Raw genomic sequence first — 24,148 nt, forward strand, 5'->3', positions numbered from 1 at the left:
AGGCATTTCTATGTGATTGCTAAAGTGTTCTGGGTGTTTTGAGCATGTTGCTATCTGGTTGCTAGGGAGTTCTAGGTGATTGCTAGACTGTTTTTAAGCAGTTGCTTCAATGTTCTGTGTGGTTGCTACAGTGTTCTGGGAGGCTGTGAGGGCATTGCTACGTGGTTGCTAAGGCATTCTGAGTGGTTGCTACATGGTTGCTAGGGTGTTCTGGGTTGCTGTGAGTGCATTTGTATGTGGTTGCTAAGGTGTTCTGAGTGTTTTTAGCATGCTACTATCTGGTTGCTAGGGAGTTCTGGGTGATTGCTAGACTGTTTTTAAGCAGTTGCTTTGATGTTCTGTGTGGTTGCTAGGTGGTTGGTAGGGTGTTCTGGGAGGCTGTGAGGGCGTTGCTATGTGGTTGCTAGGATGTTATGAGTGGTTGCTACTTAGTTGTTAGGGTGTTCTGGGTTGCTGTGAGTGCATTTGTATGTGGTTGCTAAGGTGTTCTGAGTGTTTTTAGCATGCTACTATCTGGTTGCTAGGGAGTTCTGGGTGATTGCTAGACTGTTTTTAAGCAGTTGCTTTGATGTTCTGTGTGGTTGCTAGGTGGTTGGTAGGGTGTTCTGTGTTGCTGTGAGGTCATTTGTATGTGGTTGCTAAGGTGATCTGAGTTTTTTTAGCATGTTGCTATCTGGTAGCTAGGTAGTTCTGGGTGATTGCTTGTGTTGCTAAGAAGTTGCTTGGGTGTTCTGACTGGTTGCTAGGGTGTTCTGGGAGGCTGTGAGGGCATTGCTATGTGGTAACTAAGGTGTGAGTGTTTTTTCAGCATGTCACTATCTGGTTGCTAGGTAGTTCTGGGTGATTGCTAGACTGTTGCTAAGTAGTCAATAGGATGTTCTGAGTGGTTGCTATGTGATTGCTAGTGTGTTCTGGTAGGCTGTGAGAGCATTGTTATGTGGTTGCTAAGGTGTTCTGAGAGTTTTTTTAGGATGTTGCTATCTGGTTGCTAGGTAGTTGTAGGTGATTGCTCATGTTGCTAAGCAGTTGCTTGGGGTTCCGAGTGCTGCCTAGGTGGTTGCTAGGTTGTTATGGGTGGCTGTGAGGGCATTGCTATGTGGTAAATAAGGTGTTCTGAGTGTTTTTTATGCACATTGGTATCTGGTTGCTAGGTAGTTCTGAGTGATTGCTCATGTTGCTAAGCAGTTGCTTGGGTGTACTTAGTGGTTGCTAGGGCGTTCTGGGAGGCTGCGAGGGAATTGCCATGTGGTTGCTAAGGTGTTCTGAGTGTTTTTTCAGCATGTCGCTATCTAGTTGCTTGGTAGTTCTAGTTGTTTGCTAGACTGTTGCCAAGCAGTCATTAAGATGTTCTAAGTGGTTGCTATGTGGTTACTAGTGTATTCTGGGTGGCTGTGAGGGCATTTGTATGTGTTCTGAGTATTTTTGAGCATGCTGCTATCCGGTTGATAGTGAGTTCTGGGTGATTGCTAGACTGTTGCTAAGCAGATGCATCTGTGTTCTGAGTGGTTGCTAGGGTGTTTTGGGAGGCTGTGAGGGCATTGCTATGTGGTAACTAAGGTGTTCTGAGTGTTTTTTTCAGCACGTTGCTATCTGGTTGCTAGGTAATTCTGGGTGATTGCTCGTCTTGCTAAGCAGTTGGTTGGGTGTTCTGAGTGGCTGCTAGTAGGGCTGCTAAGTGTCCTCTAGGAGGCTGCAATATTGCTATATTGCTTAAGTGTTCTGTATGTTTTTAGCACGTTACCATCTGGTTCCTAGGGAGTTCTGGTTGTCTACTAGACTGTGGCTAAGCAGTCGCCAGGATGTTCTTTGTGGTTGCTAGGTGATTGCTAGCGTGTTTCTATGTGGCTACTAATGTGTTCTGAGTGTTTAAATCTCGCTGCAATCTGGTAGCTAGGTAGTTCTAGGTGATTGCTCATGTTGCTAAACAGTTGCTTGGGTGTAGTGAATGGTTGCAAGGTGGTTGCTGGGTGTTCTGGGTAGCTGAGAGGGTGTTGCTAAGACTGCTAGACTGTTGCTAAGCAATCACTAGGATGTTCTGAGTGGTTCCTAAGTGGTTACTTACTAGCTCAAGTTAAAAAAGCCCTCAAGTCTCTATGATATTCTGGTCTGTAGATATGACTTGAGTCTATGGGATTTTTTTCATTTGTTTTATCAAAAATGTCTGATCACAAAAAAAGTAACAGCGCACAACAAGCGACATGATTTGAGCTATCATTCATATCTGTGGCACAAACGCTGCAGGAACAAAGCCTAACTATAAGCAATGGCAATGGTGATGTTTGTCTTAGCAAACACCACTAATGAGTCTTATGTATACATATATTATTCTGAGGTGAGTGTATGTGTGTGTGAAAAGTGTGTAAATGTGCCCCATCCATCTGCCTGTTTAATCTAGCTAAAACAAGCAGCACAGGGTGTAGTAAAGCATGTGTTGGGGGCAGTTGTATGGAAGAGGTTTTGGGGTCAAAGACTATATATGGGAGGCGGGTCACAATGGTTTATATCAACAGTATGTAAATAAAGCCCCCAGTCACCATTATAACTACTGCTGCCCAGTTAAATCCCCCTGCTGCTCTCCACCACCCCTGAAATTTCATTCATAAAAACAAGCCCTTATCTTAAAGGAATAGTTCACACAAAAATGAAAATTCTGTCATCAGAGAAAGTCAATGGGGACAGATGCTGTTGAACTACAAATAGGACAAAAAACCATAAAGGCACTATAAATGTTTATTTAAGTCTTCTTAAGCCATAAAATAGTTCTAGTGTGAGGAACAAACCAAACTGTATTATTCATTATTCATGCAATAAATTGTACTCTTAGAAGGGTCATTAAATGCTCTTTTTTTTAATAGTTTTATTATCTTCCCTGAGGTCCACTGATAATGTTTTTTAAATGTAATTTTTTTTTTGCATTAAAACAGTCTATTTAGTAATATATGATAATTTTCCACCTTGTCACTGGCCCTCTGTCTGAAACGCTCGGTTTTGGTCTAAGCACCTCCTTAAAACTTCAATGTAAACGCCAACTGTTATGATTGGCTAACATCGTGCAGCCCCTCAAATTCTGCCCTTTTCTTAACTCAGTTGGAAGGGAATGAACAAGCTCCACAACATTATAAAACAAAATTTCAGGGGTTACACATAATGCACATCCAACACATTGCATCTGAATATATTAAACTGTTCATCTCAAGCACAACTTTTAACACTCTGTCTACACCGGACGCGAGAGTGCCAACAACACAAATAAACGGTTTGGAAAGTTTGTGTTGACACGTCCGGTGTAGACATCCTCAAGCCACTGCGCTGCATCGTGTCAAAAGAAGTGCCTGGTGTAAACAGGATGTCAGCACCATAAACTATCAAACAGTCATGACATATGAAATATTCATGAATGGAACTGTTTACTTACTGTTTTGCATTGGGTCTAAGTGTTTTTAACTGCCCCATCCTTCAATAACAGTTCCTTTGCAAAGCTTGTATCATATTATGACTAGTTCACAAGCAATCCACACTGAAATACACTGAAGACACATCCAGTTTCTAGAATCATCCTTCACTGAAATGCATATCGCCGGAAATGCATCTAAACGGTCAGAGACATCCATCCAGTGCGTGTTTTCATACACCAACCATTAAAAATAGTGCAAATGGGTGAAAGAACGTGTCCATGATGCATTTGTGCTCAACAAGAGGAAGCAACTGAATGAGAGAGAATAGTTTCTCCTCTTCAGAGTTGTAACTTGACACTGCATCTTTTAAAAGCGGCCCGAGAAATGTATCAAGCAGTCAAAGACGTCTGTGCAAGTTTAAATACAAAAATAATTAAAAATAGTCCAGTTGGGTTCCCGTTGGTGTTCAGGAATAGTTAGGCTACAGTAGGCCTTGCTTGTCCTTCTGTCTCAGTTTATGAACTGAAGCATAAGTGGGCGGGGCCAAGGGTGTGATGATTTTAAGTAGGCATGATGTTTTTGAGCTGTAGAGGCGGTCATGTATTAATGTACCCCTAGTGACGTAGGGTAACCACGGAAGTAGAGAATGAGGTGTTTTTGCAGCTTGGTTTCAATACATGCTTTTATTGCTTTGGGGATTAAGTTTTGAGTTCTGAAATTTACAGTATGTTTTTATAGTAGAAAGACCTCTTATACACTATATTGCCAAAAGTATTTGCTCATCTGCCTTTAGACGCATATGAACTTAAGTGACATCCCATTCTTAATCCATAGGGTTTAATATGACGTCGGCCCACCCTTTGCAGCTATAACAGCTTCAACTCTTCTGGGAAGGCTTTCCACAAGGTTTAGGAGTGTGTTTATGGGAATTTTTGACCATTCTTCCAGAAGCGCATTTGTGAGGTCAGACACTGATGTTGGACGAGAAGGCCTGGCTCACAGTCTTCGCTCTAATTCATCCCAAAGGTGCTCTATCGGTTAAGGTCAGGACTCTGTGCAGGCCAGTCAAGTTCTTCCACACCAAACTCGCTCATCCATGTCTTTATGGACCTTGCTTTGTGCACCATGTTGGAACAGGAAGGGGCCATCCCCAAACTGTTCCCACAAAGTTGGGAGCATGGAATTGTCCAAAATCTCTTGGTATGCTGAAGCATTCAGAGTTCCTTTAACTGGAACTAAGGGGCCAAGCCCAGCTCCTGAAAAACAACCCCACACCATAATCCCCCCTCCACCAAACTTCACAGTTGGCACAATGCAGTCAGACAAGTACCGTTCTCCTGGCAACCGCCAAACCCAGACTCATCCATCAGATTGCCAGATGGAGAAGCGTGATTCGTCACTCCAGAGAACGCGTCTCCACTGCTCTAGAGTCCAGTGGCGGCGTGCTTTACACCACTGCATCCGACGCTTTGCATTGCACTTGGTGATGTATGGCTTGGATGCAGCTGCTCGGCCATGGAAACCCATTCCATGAAGCTCTCTACGCACTGTTCTTGAGCTAATCTGAAGGCCACATGAACTTTGGAGGTCTGTAGCGATTGACTCTGTAGAAAGTTGGCGACCTCTGCGCACTATGCGCCTCAGCATCCGCTGACCCCGCTCTGTCATTTTACGTGGCCTACCACTTCGTGGCTGAGTTGCTGTCATTCCCAATCGCTTCCACTTTGTTATAATACCACTGACAGTTTACTGTGGAATATTTAGTAGCGAGGAAATTTCATGACTGGACTTGTTGCACTGGTGGCATCCTATCACAGTACCACGCTGGAATTCACTGAGCTCCTGAGAGCGGCCCATTCTTTCACAAATGTTTGTAGAAGCAGTCTGCATGCCTAGGTGCTTCATTTTATACACCTGTGGCCATGGAAGTGATTGGAACACTTGAATTCAATTATTTGGATGGGTGAGCGAATACTTTTGGCAATATAGTGTATGTCAAAATATCAAGGGAAATTTGATTCCTCATGACATGACCCCTCTAAAGTAGCTATCTAATCTCATTTGTGCATTTGAGCTATCGTGTGGTTTCAGAAGAACATTTTATCATACTTTTTTTAATACCTTTTTGTACTATGACTGCCCTTTTTATAATATACTTTGGTTGTATGGAAAAGAGCAGCTTGAACATTATTCAAAACATCTCCTTTTGTGTTTCACAGAAGAAAGAAAGTCATATGTGTTTGGAACAACCTGAGAGAGTAAATGATGACAGAATGTTCATTTTTTGGGTGAACTATCCCTTTAAAAGGCCTTGAGTGGGACATTTGGAGGTCTCTTGTACAAACAGAGATAAAGAGAGTGTGCACAGCCGCTGAATCATGCTAAACACAACAGACCAGATCTTCAGTGAGAACTACATAGGGCACGTCTCACTTTCACAGAGCTGCACGCCGTCTGCATGCTTGTCACGCTGGGTGGGACATATGGACGCCCTACGTATCTCCTAAAGCAGCACGCAATTAGTCCTCATGCAGGAGGGATGAACAGGGGTGTGTGTGTGTGTGTGTGCCAGATGGCTGATCCCTTCTCCAGCATCATGCTGAATATCACCATCATCAATCTAATAGCTATTGCCCCACAGCTGCTAATGAGGAGTTTTGTATTTTCACTAATGAGAGGGGAGTAGGGTTGCCACAGTGTACGGTGTTACTGTCTTATGGAGTTTTGTGTTCCTTGCCACAGTTGCCTTCGGCTTGCTCACTGGTGTTCTAAATACAATTATTATTTAATAATTTAATAATTTAATTTTTATACACAATTTACAGTCACATTTAATCAAACTACACAATGATGACTCTAAGACCTTATAGATATTACAGTTTCATTTTCTGATAATGCATGATTTTCTGTAAAGCTGCTTTGAAACGATGTGTGTTGTGAAGGGCGCTATACAAATAAAAATGAATATTTCAATATAAAAACTATTTCAGAAAAATAAAAAATTCCCACCCTGTCCTCTTAGGGGCTCCTTAATTATCAGTGGTGTTTGCTCAACAACCACAAAGCAATACCCAAGCATCATGGCAACAAGATTTGCATAAGCAAGCGTCACATTTTCTTCATTAAATGTAAAAATCTAGTCTTGGTACTGTATGCTTAAGTGTAACAACATGGTAGGAAAAATTAACTGCTGACGTACCAAACTTGCTATCTTCTGTTTCTTTCAGCAAATGTACTGATTAGCGTTTGATGAATGGAGGCAGAAATTCAGGCCTACTAAGCATTTCATTCGCTAAAGCATTCAAGCATGTTAACAGATTTCTAATCCTGAACTGAAACGCATCTCTCATCAGCTTTTGTGAGCTGAATTCGTTGCCCTGTCATACTATTTGTAGACTCGCAGAACTGCTCAAGGTCACACGGCTGCTGATTAATTACAGACACTGAAAGCTCCTTCAAAAGCCTGAACACATCAGATGAACGTCTGCAGGACGTGAGGATTATTGCAGCTGCCAGTCACAACACAAATCCTCCAGAACATCACACACACGAACAATTTTAAAATAACCTCTTTAACAACCTCTTTACTTTTTCCCAAATCAATCCTATCTTAGAAGAATATAAAATTCAATTAAAAATAACTAAATAAATCAATAAATGTCCCTTGTATTTCATTTTAGCATTAGTTTGCATTCATTTTCATTTTACCATTGGCCTATTTTTTGGTGATTTTTGATTTAAGCGTGAACTTTGTGTCTTTTCATTTTCAGGGTTACGGCTATCAGCCCATCACTCAATGACAGTGGGCGTCACCTTTCAAAAGTAGGACGTCCTCTTCCATAATGACCTTCTCTCACAGAATCGACACCTAAGCCAATGTTACGGTCATTTACAGCATTTACTTCCCCGACGTTCTCTATAAGGGTTCAAATTAAGTAATTGTCAACATTTTGGTTGGTAACTTCATCTGCAAATCTCTTATTGTACCAAGCTCAGCCATAGTTGCAGTGTGAAAAAAATGTGTCTAAATTCACTAACCAGAAAGTCCAAAGAAATCGATTTTAAAAGGTGACGCTGTCATGCTGAGTGACATGCTGATAGCAGTGTTAATCTCGTCAACGAAATCACAGACGAGAGATTGTTCGTTGACGAAGGTTTTTTTTTTATTTCGTCAATGATAACGAAGACGAGACGAAAAAGTTCTATCATGACGATAAATAACCGATTTTATTAAAGCATACTGTTGACAAAAATATGACAAGTTGAAAATGATACTGCAAGATATAAACAGAAGACGAAACATCTATAGAATCTGTATGTAGGAGAAGATATTAGATATTGATTCATCTAATCCATTAATCCAGTATGTTGAGGATTTCTCCGCTTGAGCTGCACGAGTTGAACGCGCTAACAGCGGCAAAATTCCCCAATTTAAAACGGGGTAAATACTTCATTCAAATGCATCCTGTTTATATATGTTTAATCACTATCTGTAATATAACAACTTACATCTGCACAGTGACGCGAACGAACAGGTGAACTTGAACTAAATGACGCACTAGTCAGAATATGCGTAATTTGCGTTGCATAACTTGCGTTGTGAATACACTGTTTCCGTAAGAAACACGCTACATGCAATGTAATATCCTTTCACGGAAAATTAATACGTCTCTAAAGCATGAAGAATTCATAATACAGTAGGCTAACTTCTAAAAAATAGCTAATATTTCAGTCTATTAATTATTATTTCAGGAGCTCAGGTATTTCACAACAAGGATGGTGTGTATATGTTTGATAAATGTTTAAATTAAAAAAAAAATATTCTAAACATTAAATGAGAAATGTTTGTTTTCTAAATGTTTGAATATTTGATTAAAGGTTGGTCTGCTCCAGTTTGACACACTTTTTTTCCATTTTGCACATCATCATCAACTAAAAGATATTATTTTCATTGACAAAAATGTCATATCATTTCCGTCAGAGTAAAACGGACTAAAATTAATTAATATAAAGAAATATTGGGGCCTGGGTAGCTCAGTGGTAAAGACGCTGCCTACCACCCCTGGAGTTTGCTAGTTAGCTAGTTTGAATCCCAGGGCATGCTGAGTGACTCCAGCCAGGTCTCCTAAGCAACCAAATTGGCCCGGTTGCTAGGGAGGGTAGAGCCACATGGGGTAACCTCCTCGTGGTAGCTATAATGTGGTTCGTTCTCAGTGGGGCGCGTGGTGAGTTGAGCGTGGATGCCGCGGTGGGTGGCGTGAAGCCTCCACATGCACTATGTCTCCATTGCAACACACTCAACACGTGATAAGATGATAAGATGTGCAGGTTGACGGTCTCAGACACGGAGGCAGCTGGGATTCGTCCTTCGCCACCCGGAATGAAGCGAATCACTACGTGACCACGAGGACTTAGAGCACATTGGGAATTGGGCATTCCAAATTGGGAGAAAAAGTAAAAAAATTAAGAAATATTGACTAATTTTAAAAGAACATTTTCGTCAAAACACGAAAACTATGACTAACACAAAACTGTAACACTGGCTGATAGCAGTAACCCTAAAAAATGAAAAGACACGAAGTTCATGCTTAAATGAAACCATCCCAAAGATAATGCTAAAATGAAAACAGATGCAAACTAATGCTAAAATGGAATACAAGGGACATTTATTGATTTATTTAGTGTTTTAATGATTCGTTTAATTATTTTATAGCTTTTTTAACGATTTCAATATAAAACACAAAAGTACACAAACACTACAGATGCACTAAACACTGATATTGTTGATATTCATATCTAAGTGAAATGGTTTCATTCAAGTCAAAAATATTATTTAATATGAATAAATCCACCTGAAAACATTAGGATACACCAGCGAAAGTATTTTTTAAGAGTCATTTCAAGTAGAAATAACACCTTAAAAGGGATAGTTCACATTAATGTAGCAACTCATAATGTATGAATATATTATTTCCATGTTGTAAAAAAATAATCCACAATATATATATATATATATATATATATATATATATATATATATATATATATATATATATATACGTATATACTGTATATATATATGTATGTATATATATATATATATATATATATTTTATTTTTTTTTTTTTTTTTATTTATTTTTTCTTCAGTACAAATTTCCAAGAGTTGTTAGTGAGTAATAAAATCTGAAGAGTAATAAAATAAATAAATAAATAACACTGGGACAGTTCAATCAGCCACCAATCAAAAATAAATAAATCCACAAATTTAGGATCCATATACGGTACAAGAATTCACCCTATAGGCTACAAGAGTGCTGAAGAAAAATAATAAATATACTGTGAAAAATCCTCTACTGTACATCATCAGATGAACACTATAAGAGTCCAACCTTATATTCAAAGAAAAAGAATATTGTATGTTGAAATGCAACTCAGGCAAATAAATGTTAGTATATTATTAAGTACTGCAGTCTGTATGCGCCTAAGCTGTTTCAACCATGGGAAGACATCAGTATAATAGCTTGTGAAGAACTTGTCACCTAACATTACTTCAGGAAGATTCAGCCAATAATGTCCTTAGCTCATTATTTAGCTAGAAAAATGAAAGCATGTTGCTAAAATTATAAATGCATTATACATTTTTTGCAGAATATAAACAAGTTTTTATGACAGCCATTTAAATGATTATATCTCAACAATGATTAGAAACTTCATAATTACATAATTAGATCACAATTAGATCGTAATCACAAAATTAGTAAACATTTTATGAAAATGTTTGCGTTCACAATGTAGCCTAATAAACCTACATTTCTTTTAATGTAATAACCTATTTAAAAAATATATATTATTACGTTTTGTGCTCATAACTTTATTTTGTTGAGAGAAAATTATTATATTTTAAACACTGTTTCACTTATACTTGATGTGCTACTATTACATTATGAACTGTGATTACATTATAAGTTGCTACAGTGTGTTCATAATGTAATACATTTCTCATACAATAACCTATTAAGTTATGCGAAAAAAATGATTACATTATGAGCTCAAGATTTTATTATGTTTTCAGAAAATTATTACATTATGAACATTTTATTACATCAGTAATGTAATACTTATTACATGATGTGCAGTTATTACATTATGAGTTGCTACACACCCTCATGTCATTCCTAACCCGTATGACTTTCTTTCTTCTGTGGAACACACCTCAGATGCCACTTATTTTCATTGTATGGAAAATTATGCAATGAAAGTGAATGGTGACTGAAGCTAACATTCTGCCTAACATCTCCTTTTGTGTTCCACAGATGAAAGAAAGTCATACGACTTTGGAATGACACAAGGGTGAATAAATGATGACAGAATGTTCATTTTTGTGTGAACTATCTGCATATAACCACTTTTGATCATGCTGTGAAATAGTTTCACCTGTATTTGGAACATAGAAATCTAAAGTCACCACACACACTCACCCTTGTTCCTCCATCATCTCCTGTAGCTCCATGCATTTCAGCTCTACCCTCCTCTTCCTCTCATGGTCCAGAATCTCACGGTGGGCTTTCTTCACCAGGACGGGCTCGGGTGGTACACCCTCCTCTTCCTCAGGCTCTTCGTTAGCTTTGGGACATGTGGCCGCTGGGGTCTCGGGCTGCAAGGGGACCCCGTTAGCGCCTTCCTCAGGGGAGGGAACCCTCGCCCCATCATACATGGCCACGGCACTCTGAGGAGAAACAAGCGCAGCATCAGTTAGCCATGAGTTTTCAACCATTCAAGAGATGGCAGGAACATCTCAAATTCATAAACTGTAAACATCATACTACATGATATCTACAGTAGTTTATACAGTAGGTTATTCAATTTGGTTAATTGGACATTACATTAATTAAATGATCACCCAAAAAAATTGCTTTATGTGGTAACATTTAAATATACTGGTTTGATTTAAGTAAAAAATATGTCTGAATCCACCTGACTATATTAGTTTATACCAACAAACACATTGTTAGACGAATAGTCTATAAATGGAGACTATTTAGTACTGTGGGTACTCTCACTAGAAGTGGCCGTCCAGCCAAGATAACTCAAAGGGCACACTGCAGAATGCTCAATGAGGTAAAAGAGCACCCTAGAGTGACAGCTAAAGACTTGAAGGAATCATTGGAACTGGTTAACATCTCTGTTCATGAGTCTAATATACAGAAAACATTAAACAGGTATGGTGTCCATGGCAGGACACCATGAAGGAAGCCGCTGCTTTCCAACAGAAGCATTGCTGCATGCCTGAAGTTTGCCAAAGACCACATTGACACTCCACAACACTACTGGGACAATGTTTTGTGGACTGATGAAAGTAAGGTTGAATTGTTTGGGAAGAACACACAGCACTACGTATGGCATAAAAAGGGCACCGCATACCAACATGAAAACATCATCCCAACGGTGAAGTACGGTGGAGGGAGCATCATGATTTGAGGCTGCTTTGCTGCTTTTGGGCCTGGACCTCTTGCCATCATCGAGGGAAAAATGAATTCCCAATTTTATCAAGATATCCTACAGGATAATGTCAGGGTGGCTGTGTGCCAGCTGAAGCTCAGCAGAAGTTGGGTGAAGCAGCAGGACAATGACCCTAAACATCAAAGTAAATCCACTACAGAATGACTTCAAAAAAAGAAAATCCACCTTTTGGAGTGTCCCAGTCAGAGCTCAGACCTTAACCCAATAGAGACGCTGTGGAATGACCTCAAGAGAGACACCAGACATCCTAAGAATATGACTGAGCTGAAGCAGTTCTGTAAGGAAGAATGATCCATAATTCCTTCTGAATGTTGCGTAGGTCTAATCCGCAGCTACCGGAAACACTTGGTTGAGGAGGATTGACCAGTTATTAAATTCAAGGGTTCACTTACTTTTTCCACAGCACTGTGAAAGTTTAATGGGATGTGTTCAATCAAGACATGAAAGATTATAATTGTTTGTGTGTTGTTAGCTTAAGCACATTGTGTTTGTCTATATTGTGACTTTGTTGAAGATGAGATCACATTTTATGACCAATTAATGCAGAAAACCAGCTAATTCCAAAGGGATCACATACTTTTTCTTGCCACTGTATGTTGTTTGGTTAATGTTTATTGCAGCATTTATGTTACCCTGATGGTGTTTTGTGTTTGTGTGAGTGACACTGTACACTGTTGATACATATTTATATTTATGAGGTCATTGCTCAAGGAAGGGTCACTCTTGATCGAATTTAAGTCATCATGTGGCATTTAAAATATAAAAGACATCTAAAAGACCAAAATAGATTTTTGTAGTTTGGTTTGTATATTAACATTATATCACTAAGCCTAATAATATATACTGCAGGGTCACTATGCTTTTCATGGTGGATTTCTGGCAGCCATAGCCGGCAATTGTTTTATATTTATTTATTTTTATCGTAAATTTACCAGGATTGTTTTACAGTGTATTTCCAGGTACTGACTGGAGTTTCAGAGCTGCTACTCAGCAGTTTGATATTTACAGACAAGGTAAGATCTTTTGGTGGTGATACTGTTGCCCACTGAAGCTTAGCAGGGCTGAGCCTGGTCAGTACCTGGATGGGAGAACTCCTGGGGAAAATTAAGGTTGCTGCTGGAAGAAGTATTAGGGAGGCCAGTTAGGGGTGCTAATACTGTGGTCTGTGTGGGTCCTAATGCCCCAGTATAGTGATGGGCACACTATTACTGTAAGAAGGCACCGTCCTTTGGATGAGACGTTAAACTGAGGTCCTGACTCTCTGTATCATTAAAAATCCTAGAGCACTTCTCGTAAACAGTAGGGGTGTAACCCCGGTGTCCTGGCCAAATTTCCCCCATTGGCCCTTCTCAATCATGGCCTCCTAATAATCCCCATCCATTAATTGGCTCTATAACTCTACTCTCTCTTCTCCACCAATAGCTGGTGTGTGGTGAGCGTACTGGCGTACTATGGCTGCCATCGCATCATCCAGGTGGATGCTGCACACTGGTGGTGGTTGAGGAGATTCCCCCTATACTATGTAAAGCGCTTTGAGTGCCTAGAAAATATTATTATTATTATGATTAATTATTATTAATTTGCAGTTATTATGGATAGCAAGGAATATCATTGTGAAAGCACCAAGAACAACCGCTTTTGTGTCAGGATATAAAGATTCGGCAAAGGATGTGTAAGATGTGTCTCAAAATGTGAAAGCAATTTCATTCATACATGAAGAACGAGCTGTGACCTCACAAGAACATCAACCTTAAACACACACACAGTCACTCCATATTTCAGTCGCTCTGGTGATTGAATAAAGTCTTCCATTGTCACATTAACACCCAAACAGCAGTTCCTAGCCACAAAGAATGATTTCAGAGCAAAATAATTGCCTGTGCTTGAGTGTAATAAATTAGTTTTTGCTGAATGTCCATGTTTTGAGTGAAACATATTGGCTGTTGGCAACCATATCACAAAAATGAATGTAACTCTGTCTCCTCCTGTCTGGATGAGAGCCCAGAACCTGTGTGACTAATGGTCTCATGTTTCAAAATAGAGATTCAATTCAACAACCTCACTTAATCAGTGTCACCGCTAACATTCATACGATATTGTGCTGCATGGAAACATCACTGTAGGCTTAGATTACAATACAGGTTTTCACTTTATTTTGATGTCATGTAAAGCAGATGTGTGGTTTATGTAGCAATCTACTGTATGTTTCTGTGGCTCAATTGGTGGAGCATGACACTATGAACCTCAATGTTGTAGTTCACACAAACTGATCAAATAAAAATGTTGAATGCACTGTTTGTTGTTTAGAATTATAGTGTCTGCCAACTTCTCACGAAACCTGTCAAAGAAATGTCCTGGTCCTATTTTACTCCAAACTCAAGAGAAACAATAAGAATTCACATTCCGGATAGAAAATGAAGACCTATTTTTTTAGGGATATTTTGAGATTTTTACATTGAGATATTGGGCTCTGTTTAAGTGAGTGTGCAAAGCGTAGCGTGCGTAACGTCTTATCAAATTATTCAAGTGTAATTTTTGTGCCAGCGCAAAGCACAAGTGGGCGTGGGTGGGAGTGTTTGCGGTACTGTGGGTGTAGGCATGCAAACTGTGGGTGTATTGTATGTAAATGGCGCAAAGCACATTTTGCTATTTTCCTTAGAATTTGGTCGTTGCGCTAAGATGTTTCAATACCACCTCTTAACTCAGCGCAAAGTCCACATTCAGTTCTTGCATTTGCAGTTTGGAGATTCCACCAGCCGTTGGTAATAATACATATATATATATATATATATATATATATATATATATATATATATATATATATATCTATAGTATATCTATTATAAAAAAATATATATATTCAGATAATTAAAATGCATTACATTATTGTGGCAGAGGAGTTAACGTTGATAATACAAAACAAAAAGTGGCTTTAGAATCCAATGTATTGTTTATTTCCATATTATTGAACATAAGCCAATCTTACAGTTCACAGCAATCCATTTTGCAATTGAATTTGTCAATCAGTCCAAGATAGATTTATTATAAGAGCTTGTTTAAGGATGCATCAATGTACACCTGTGTCAGACGGACATTTTTGGAGTGTCTCGGTTGTGTTAAATGAAGTTTGAAACTTAGAAAAACACGTCTTGAGATCCCTAAATTCGTATCTGTGCTCCATCAAGCTGTGTTAAATCATATGTCCTTCACAAAGACGAATCTGCCCGATTCCAGCCTTGCTGAAGCACCCCCAGATCATCACCGATCCTCCACCAAATTTCACAGTGGGTGCGAGACACTGTGGCTTGTAGGCTTCTCCAGGTCTCCATCTAACCATCAGATGACCAGGTGGAGGATCGCTGATGATCTGAGGGTGCTTCAGCAAGGCTGGAATCGGGCAGATTTGTCTTTGTGAAGGACGCATGAATCAAGCCACGTACAAGGTTATCCTGGAAGACAACTTGCTTCCTTCTGCTCTGACAATGTTCCCCAACTCTGAGGATTGGTTTTTCCAGCAGGACAATGCTCCATGCCACACAGCCAGGTCAATCAAGGTGTGGAAGGAGGAGCATTGGATCAAGACCCTGTCATGGCCAACCCAATCTCCAGCCCTGAACCCCATTGAAAACCTCTGGAATGTGATCAAGAGGAAGATGGATGGCCACAAGCCGCCAAACAAAGCCGAGATGCTTGAATTTTTGCACCAGGAGTGGCATAAAGTCACCCAACAGCAATGTGAAAGACTGGTAGAGAGCATGCCAAGACACATGAAAGCTGTAATTGAAAATCAGGGTTATTCCACCAAATATTGATTTCTGTTGTTTATAAATGAATATGAACTTGTTTTCTTTGCATTATTCGAGGTCTGAAAACACTGCATCTTTTTTGTTATTTTGACCAGTTGTCATTTTCTGCAAATAAATGCTCTAAATGACAATATTTGTATTTGGAATTTGGGAGGAATGTTGTCAGTACTTTATAGAATTTTTTTTTTTTTTTGTATTATGATTATTTTACTCAAACACAGCTATAATTAGTAAATCCAGAGAAACTGATATTTTTGCAGTGGCCTTTTATTTTTTTCCAGAGCTATAGATGTGCTTGTTTTGCAAAATGCACCATTGATTGACTTTGTTCGTGGTGTTGATCACACCGTGTATTGTGGATACAGTCATGAACTGAACAGGTGGCAAAACAGCAGGAGGCGTTATCACTGAATTTGTTACACACTAAATCTTCACTTAAGACATCTTTTTGAAGTGAAAACTTATTCTGTCTCCCCATAAATCTCTAAATTATTCCCTTTATTTTGCATGTGTCTGATGATTCCCAAACATACATTTTATGTATTTATATTTGTTTTATCTTGTAAAATTGTCACAGATCTCTGAAAGCATAAGAAGTGTACTGCTATCTGTAAATTATGGAAGGAAAGCTCTCTCTCTCTCTCTAAGAAAACTGCTGGATGTGTTTGCTTCTATTCCCATAGTCTCTGCTGCATTCACTTTAATTTGTGCTGATAGCTTTTGCTCAGTTCAACAAAACAAAACATTAAATTGCTTACTTGAAAAAAAGCATTTAAATTCATAATGCAACAACTGTAAAATTAGTGCTGAGAAAAACCTTGAACAGCATTTTCTGAGATACAGCAGAGGCAAGAGAAAGACCTGCAAAGCAATCCAACTGTACAATTAAAACATGCATGGACAGCAAAGATACAAATGTCACTTTATAAATATACTCAGTATAAATTCATTCTGAAAATGCATATTAAACAATATATTATTACTGACATATCTAATATAACGAGCAACTCATGTAGACAGCATTGCTTACCAATGACATACTGAACAAAATTCCAATCCAAAATTGCAAGTAGGGTGAATGGCATCTTTGTAAAATGACAAAGGCTTTTTCAATGGAAGCCTCTGGCCGATACCTTCTGCTACTATATTAAACAACAATAGTATATGTGCCTGATATAATTAATGTTAACTTGAGAATGGACAATTCAACTATAATGCTTCTATAATAGTAGTCACCAGCACACAACTGGAGAAGACTGAAGCTCAGCTAATGAAGAAACTAAAAGTGTATAATTGACAGACTATTGCAGAAAGCCTTTAGCTGTCTGTATAGTTATATTCAGTCTCTAACTCAATTATAAGAGCTGCTTCACAAGCCTGACTTTGTATTATGGGCACAATGCCAGGTGCATGCTGAAACTTTTTCTGACCAAGAACCGTCCGCTTAAACAGAAAGACACCATCTGACCACCATGTAAAACTAGCGACTACATTTCTTTACATGGTCTATGGATGGCGGGTTTAAATAGGTGCACTAGGTGTAAATAGCTCCTGCCACACAGTGCGGCTATTTGCACTCCACACTGTAAAAAGTATTACAAAGCTGTTGTTCATCCAATGCATTTTTTGTCATTCGAACAGCTGAAAATAATTTATTTGTTTGTACAGACTAAATGTTTTAAGTTGATGCTTTATTGAAATCCACTACTTTTTAATTGGATTAAGTTTCCTGTGGAGCGCAAACATGAAATTTTCTCAGTGATTCAACTCATCTCTTTTTCACACGCGAGGTTTTTAAAGGTGAGTGGTATTTATTACATCTTTGCGACTACAGTAAACTTTCTACTCAGCTGGACTTTTTTCACAACATTGGCAAACATTTAAAAAATCATGAATCAGTTACTTGTATGTTTATTGGCTGTTCATTTCAAACCAACATATATGGAAATTTCCACACTCACAAATGGAGAAAACATAACTCGTCTACAGATAGCCATTTAAAACCTGGAATAGTTGATATACCAACCAGCAGTCCCTCTGTTTTTGATTCAGTCGTCACTGATAAGTTGAATGAAGATTTACTATAAGAGGAACCAACCAATGAAGAATGTAGAGATTTAACCAAAGATATTAAGCTGAAATTGGCCTAATTTTTACTGATATTGGAAAATACTTACTTGGTGTCAAGTGTAGCTGTAAATGAACTACTTGAGGAACTGTATTATCTAATTAAACCTGTTTCTGTGCCGGTAACTCATAAGACCATTTCTCAGTTTTTACAGAATCACAGTTGTCAAGTAGATGGATCAGTCCAAGAGTTAGCCACTGCACAGAGTACTTCACATCCTATTCAAGATGCAGTAGCAAAAAATGGCCAGTTTTCTACTGCATAGAAGCACAGGATGTATTATAGAAAGAACTTCAGTGTAGTGGAACCAGTTGAATATACACTATATTGCCAAAAGTATTCGCTCACCCATCCAAATAATTGAATTCAGGTGTTCCAATCACTTCCATGGCCACAGGTGTATAAAATGAAGCACCTAGGCATGCAGACTGCTTCTACAAACATTTGTGAAAGAATGGGCCGCTCTAAGGAACTCAGTGAATTCCAGTGTGGTACTGTGATAGGATGCCACCTGTGCAACAAGTCCAGTCGTGAAATTTCCTCGCTACTAAATATTCCACAGTCAACTGTCAGTGGTATTATAACAAAGTGGAAGCAATTGGGAATGACAGCAACTAAAATGACAGAGCGGGGTCAGCGGATGCTGAGGCGCATAGTGCGCAGAGGTCGCCAACTTTCTGCAGAGTCAATCGCTACAGACCTCTAAAGTTCATGTGGCCTTCAGATTAGCTCAAGAACAGTGCGTAGAGAGCTTCATGGAATGGGTTTCCATGGCCGAGCAGCTGCATCCAAGCCATACATCACCAAGTGCAATGCAAAGTGTCGGATGCAGTGGTGTAAAGCACGCCGCCACTGGACTCTAGAGCAGTGGAGACGTGTTCTCTGGAGTGACGAATCATGCTTCTCCATCTGGCAATCTGATGGACGAGTCTGGGTTTGGCGGTTGCCAGGAGAACGGTACTTGTCTGACTGCATTGTGCCAACTGTGAAGTTTGGTGGAGGGGGGATTATGGTGTGGGGTTGTTTTTCAGGAGCTGGGCTTGGCCCTTAGTTCCAGTGAAAGGAACTCTGAATGCTTCAGCATACCAAGAGATTTTGGACAATTCCATGCTCCCAACTTGGTGGGAACAGTTTGGGGATGGCCCCTTCCTGTTCCAACATGACTGCGCACCAGTGCACAAAGCAAGGTCCATAAAGACATAGATGAGCGAGTTTGGTGTGGAAGAACTTGACTGGCCTGCACAGAGTCCTGACCTCAACCCGATAGAGCACCTTTGGGATGAATTAGAGCGAAGACTGTGAGCCAGGCCTTCTCGTCCAACATCAATGTCTGACCTCACAAATGCGCTTCTGGAAGAATGGTCAAAAATTCCCATAAACACACTCCTAAACCTTGTGGAAAGCCTTCCCAGAAGAGTTGAAGCTGTTATAGCTGCAAAGGGTGGGCCGACGTCATATTAAACCCTATGGATTAAGAATGGGATGTCACTTAAGTTCATATGCGTCTAAAGGCAGATAAGCGAATACTTTTGGCAATATAGTGTATAATTGACTAAGAGAACTGAAAATCTTGTCAATACATCCTGGTGCTAAAAATGTTGCAACAAATATTGAATTGTGAGACTATCCTAAACAATACAGTTAATTTGAAAGAAAGACCTCAATCAGTTGGGAGCGATAAACATAGATGTCTCTGGGATGGTTTATTTTATAAAGAGAATACTCTTTTCTCAAAAGAGTGTGCAATTTCGTTAATTTTGTATGTGGATGACTTAGAAATATGCAATCCCCTAGGCACATCACGTAAAAAAAACATAATATCTGTGCTCTGTATTATATTTTGGGCAATCTGCCACCTGGTTGTCACTCTACGTTGTCATCTGTCCTCTTGGCTGCATTGATCAATAGTGAAAATGTGAAGTTTTATGGGTATGACAGTGCTAGAGCCTTTAGTTAGTGATCTAGTTATATTGGAACAACATGGGATATTTGTGGCAAAGTTAGGCAAATTTATAAAGGGAACAGTGCGATGTGTAGTTATTGACAACCTTGGAGCCCTTGGATGTGTAGAGTTTTTCAAGTGCTTATGTGTGCAGATTTTGTTCAGCTCAGAGATTAGAATTTCAGACTACGGAAGTAGGGAGTGGAGCGTTCTCTTTGAGGACAGAGGAGATCCACACTAGGCATCTGAAAACTCTTGAGGAAGAATCATTGGATAACTTTTTTGGTGTGAAGAAGAGGTGTGTTCAGTCTGAAAAACTTTCTCATTTTAATGCCACTACTGGTTTCCCACCAGATATTGTACATGATTTATTTGAGAAAATTGCTCCTGTAGAAATAGCTCTGTGTCTCACTGTGTTAACTTCTAAAAAGTATTTTACGTGGCATCATTGAATGAGGCTATACAAAGTTTCCCCTTCAATTGGACAGACAAAACAAACCACCCCATTCTGTGCCACTGACCTATGCATCTAGGAATTGTAGGACTTTGATGCAGAAGATAACTAAGAGAAAATCAACAATTCTACACAGAATGATTTAAATGCAGAATCTACACTGACTTTCTCCTGAGCTATGAAGAGATTCGGACTGGCGCCAGCAAGTCTGGATGTCATGCATCTGGCAAATCTTAACTGCCGTAAAACAGTGGGGAATCTAGGGAAAGGCACAGTGAATCTCATATGTCTTTGTTGTTAATCAAATAAACCCCCAAACTATCTCATCACATGACTGGCTTTTTGCTGAGGGATTACTCTTTTCATGATCGCCAGGGAAACCCATGGAAACCCATTGTTCTTCAATATAAGCAACTCTCCACATTTAAAACAATTATACTAATCATGAGGCATGTTTCCAGCTCACCAGCTCACATGAATCATCATGAACAGTTAACATGGACCATGGCCTTTTCTATTTCACTACAAGCCAAAGGACTTCAAAGAACTCCACACGCCAAACAATGCACGCAATGCAAGTACAGACCTCCAGACTTTCGCTGAAATCTGGTGCTTTCTTTAATATTATTTGAGTAACCCGATCTCAAATCATGGTGTACTAAATTAAGTTCTCAGGATTTGTTCAAGGCAAGTTCTATAGACTCCATAAAAATTCATTTTTCTGTTACAGATAATTTTCCATTCATCTTCTGTCAAAGCTCACTTACCAACCCTTGTTTATGTTTGTTTGTCTATGTGTTAGTTTAGTTGTGTGTTAGTCAGTTTTATGTTGTAGATTAGCAATAAAGTCTTGTTTGTATTCAAAGATAATTTGACTGTGGTATATTTTGATAAATAATCTCGTCACTTGATTTTTCAAAGATCTTGCACCTAAGCTCGGATCATATCTAAAATATTTCTGATACTATTTTCAGTAAGCCATGAGAATAGTATTACTCCAATAAGTTAATTAATCATAATTCCCTTATTAAAGCGAATTCCTTACAAAAGAAATTGTGAGCGGATCCAACGAGACGTATTACGATTTTAATGGTGGAGAATTTTATTCAGATAAATAATCTAATTATTTGTCATTTATCTTTCTTATAATGGTTGTCAAATGTGACTAATTCCATTATAAATTTCCCTACATAATCATGGAGGTGCGCGGGCACTTTAACCCATACTGTGTACGTTTATACTACCAAATTTACTACAGAATACAGTAGGTGGAAATGCTCAGGAGAATTGGAGTTTGCTCAGATTTTTCCCACTCCTCTTTGGCATGAAAGTGCCTGCTGGTGAACCTTCCTGGAACCTCCTCACTGACTTAAATGACATCGTGGACTTTGTTGTCGCACATGTTCATACATCAGAATCAATTGCCTATTTTAATTTTAAGATCTCTGAGAACAGATTATGATTTAAAGAGGTTTTCCAGACCAAACCTTGCTGTTTAAACACCACTTTTTAGAACACTATCCAGAACTTATAAATCAGTTTGGACCACTGGTTTCTCTTTGGACTTTTCAATTCAAAGCAAAGCACAGCTTCTTCAAGAGAGATGTGCTGTATACTGGTTGTTTCAAAAATGAGTTATTGTCCTTGGCAGAGAGGCACCAGTTTCATATGGCACACCAACTTTATATATGTGGCTTTCCTAAACCTCTCCTGGAAGTGACAAACATCTCAACTGTTTCCAATGAAGTTTTGAAAGAGGATATTGCTCTAGCTGTTAAACAGAAGCACCTAGAAATAAAGAATATTTGCCTGGCTAAAAATGTCACCTATAACAGGTTAAACTACAGGACTGGAATGATCATTGCTTATGGTTCACTGGCAGGGCTGCCTGAATTTACAGAAATAATCCAGATAATTGTTGTGAGGGAGAAGTTGCTTTTCATTGTTCGGAAGCTGAGTGCCTGGTACACGGAACACTTCAGGGCCTATGAGTTGACAATGTCCCCAAAAAAGGAGGTTAAAGTTCTTGATGCACCAATATCGATTGGCGGACTACACAGTTGGGGGAATGCGGCTAATTACGCTCAAAAATATATACAAATGTAAGGTCTGCATTTTGTATTTGGATTAAACTGTAGCTTTTATGTAGTGTTTATGGTTGGCTGTATATAAATATCATTGTATACATTTAGTACAAATATGCATAACTTTACAGTAGTTTACATTTTGATGATACTTAAACCTCTCTCTCTCTCTCGTCTCTCTCTCTCTCTCTCAGTGAACACTGATTATAATGGTAAGTACCACACCTGTTTGACTGCTGGTCATCTTGAGTGAGGACAACTGCATCAGAATGGAGCTACCGAATGGCGTCCCTGACTCCGCTGAAGAGGTCATTATGGAGGTCAAGTATCCGTGTGGATTAAGTGGAAATCTAAGGTTGCAGTACGAAGACACTGATTTTGGGACATTTGTCAACTTGACCTCAACCTCTGAAATCAAGGATCTTACAACTGTTAAGGTTATCAATTTAGATGCCGCATCTTCAATGATAAACTTGGAGCCAGTTGACTTCTCAACGAGTGATAATCCTTTAGTTATCGAAGACAATGAAAGCCCCCTTTCAACATCTACAGGGTAGATGATACAATACTGTTAAGCAGCTCTTCCTCCGAGGCATTCAGAGAAGAACAGTGGCCAAAAGCGTTCCCCATCCCTATTTTCTCCTATGACACAGAGTGTCAACTACAAAGAGGAAATGCATTGTACATAAGAAGTCAGTTTAGACTGACACCCAGCTCAAAATTGCTGTCAAGACTTACTGGAAAAAGAGGCAGAATAAATCTATACCTACAAAGCATATCCTACAGATGCTGAATTTGGTGTAGTTGCAGAGGCTCTGACACAGGCACACCCCTGCCTGAGTGAACCAGGCTTTTCAGTAAGAGCTACGGATGGAAACAGAGGCTGAAATACAAGATGGCTAACTACCATTCTCAGCTGAAGTCACATGTTTCGTCACCTGAGCTCATACTGAATTCTCTGAAACATAAGTCTCATGATGATGCATACCCAGCAGAGAACATTAAGAGACCAAGAAAAGCTGAGGCTAACTATTTATCCATTGCTCCCAAGTGGTGAGATTCCAGAACGCCTGGAAAAAGAGAGAAGATCCCTTTTGACAGAAATAATAAGAAAAATAATGGGAAAATAATAAAAGAGAAGATGTCCAAGATATATGGATACAGCAGGCAAGAAGTTGTGGATCAGCAACCCAGCACTGAGGATTTCATAGACAGATGGCCAGCACTTTTCCGGGTGGAAGAGGTAAACTATCTCTAAGTGATTTTTCTACAAATGTGCAAATTTGACAGATTGTTTTGGAAGCAAGTGCTTGACTATAAAAATAGTAGTCTTTATTATGCCTAAAACCTTACAGGATTGCATTGACTTTGCTCTTTAAGCTATATGTTCAAATGCTTTTGCTTGGAAGCATAGGTCATTAATCGCTTGTTTTTGCAATGTTTTTTCTAGATCAGTGCTGAATTTCTTCGGATAACAACTGTTCCCCTGCAAGCGAGAATCATGGCACAGTTGGACAATTACTCCAGTCAGCTGCTTGAGATCATCAGGAGTAGGGGAGGAGCTGTTCGAGAGAAGACTTCCAAGATTCTGCAGGTTCTAGATCAGGTATTACTGGGTGTTCTCAAAGTCAGTTGGACTAATTGGTGCTGTTTGTGACACCCTGCAGTATGAGACCTCACACAAATATGAGTTATACTAATTAATTATAAACATCTGAAACTTACCTGTCAAGAAAATTTCAATGAACACCAGTCATGACCAGAAGAATGCAAGAAGGAAGAGAGGAGAGAAGGAATGGAATACAATGAGGAGAGGA

The 24,148-nt window shown here is 39.2% G+C and overlaps 1 protein-coding gene across 1 annotated transcript in view; it reads right to left on the minus strand.

Annotated features, from left to right (window-relative positions):
* Positions 1 to 24,148, minus strand: part of srrm3 (serine/arginine repetitive matrix 3) — a 140,583-nt gene that overhangs the window by 58,523 nt on the left and 57,912 nt on the right. Inside the window, exon 2 of the mRNA XM_051667640.1 lies at positions 10,876 to 11,123. Coding sequence (XP_051523600.1) covers positions 10,876 to 11,111 — 236 coding nt within the window. The 5' untranslated portion in view covers positions 11,112 to 11,123. The remainder of the gene's footprint in view (positions 1 to 10,875; positions 11,124 to 24,148) is intronic.

Source organism: Myxocyprinus asiaticus, chromosome 3, assembly GCF_019703515.2.
Source record: "Myxocyprinus asiaticus isolate MX2 ecotype Aquarium Trade chromosome 3, UBuf_Myxa_2, whole genome shotgun sequence".
Taxonomy (NCBI): domain Eukaryota; kingdom Metazoa; phylum Chordata; class Actinopteri; order Cypriniformes; family Catostomidae; genus Myxocyprinus; species Myxocyprinus asiaticus.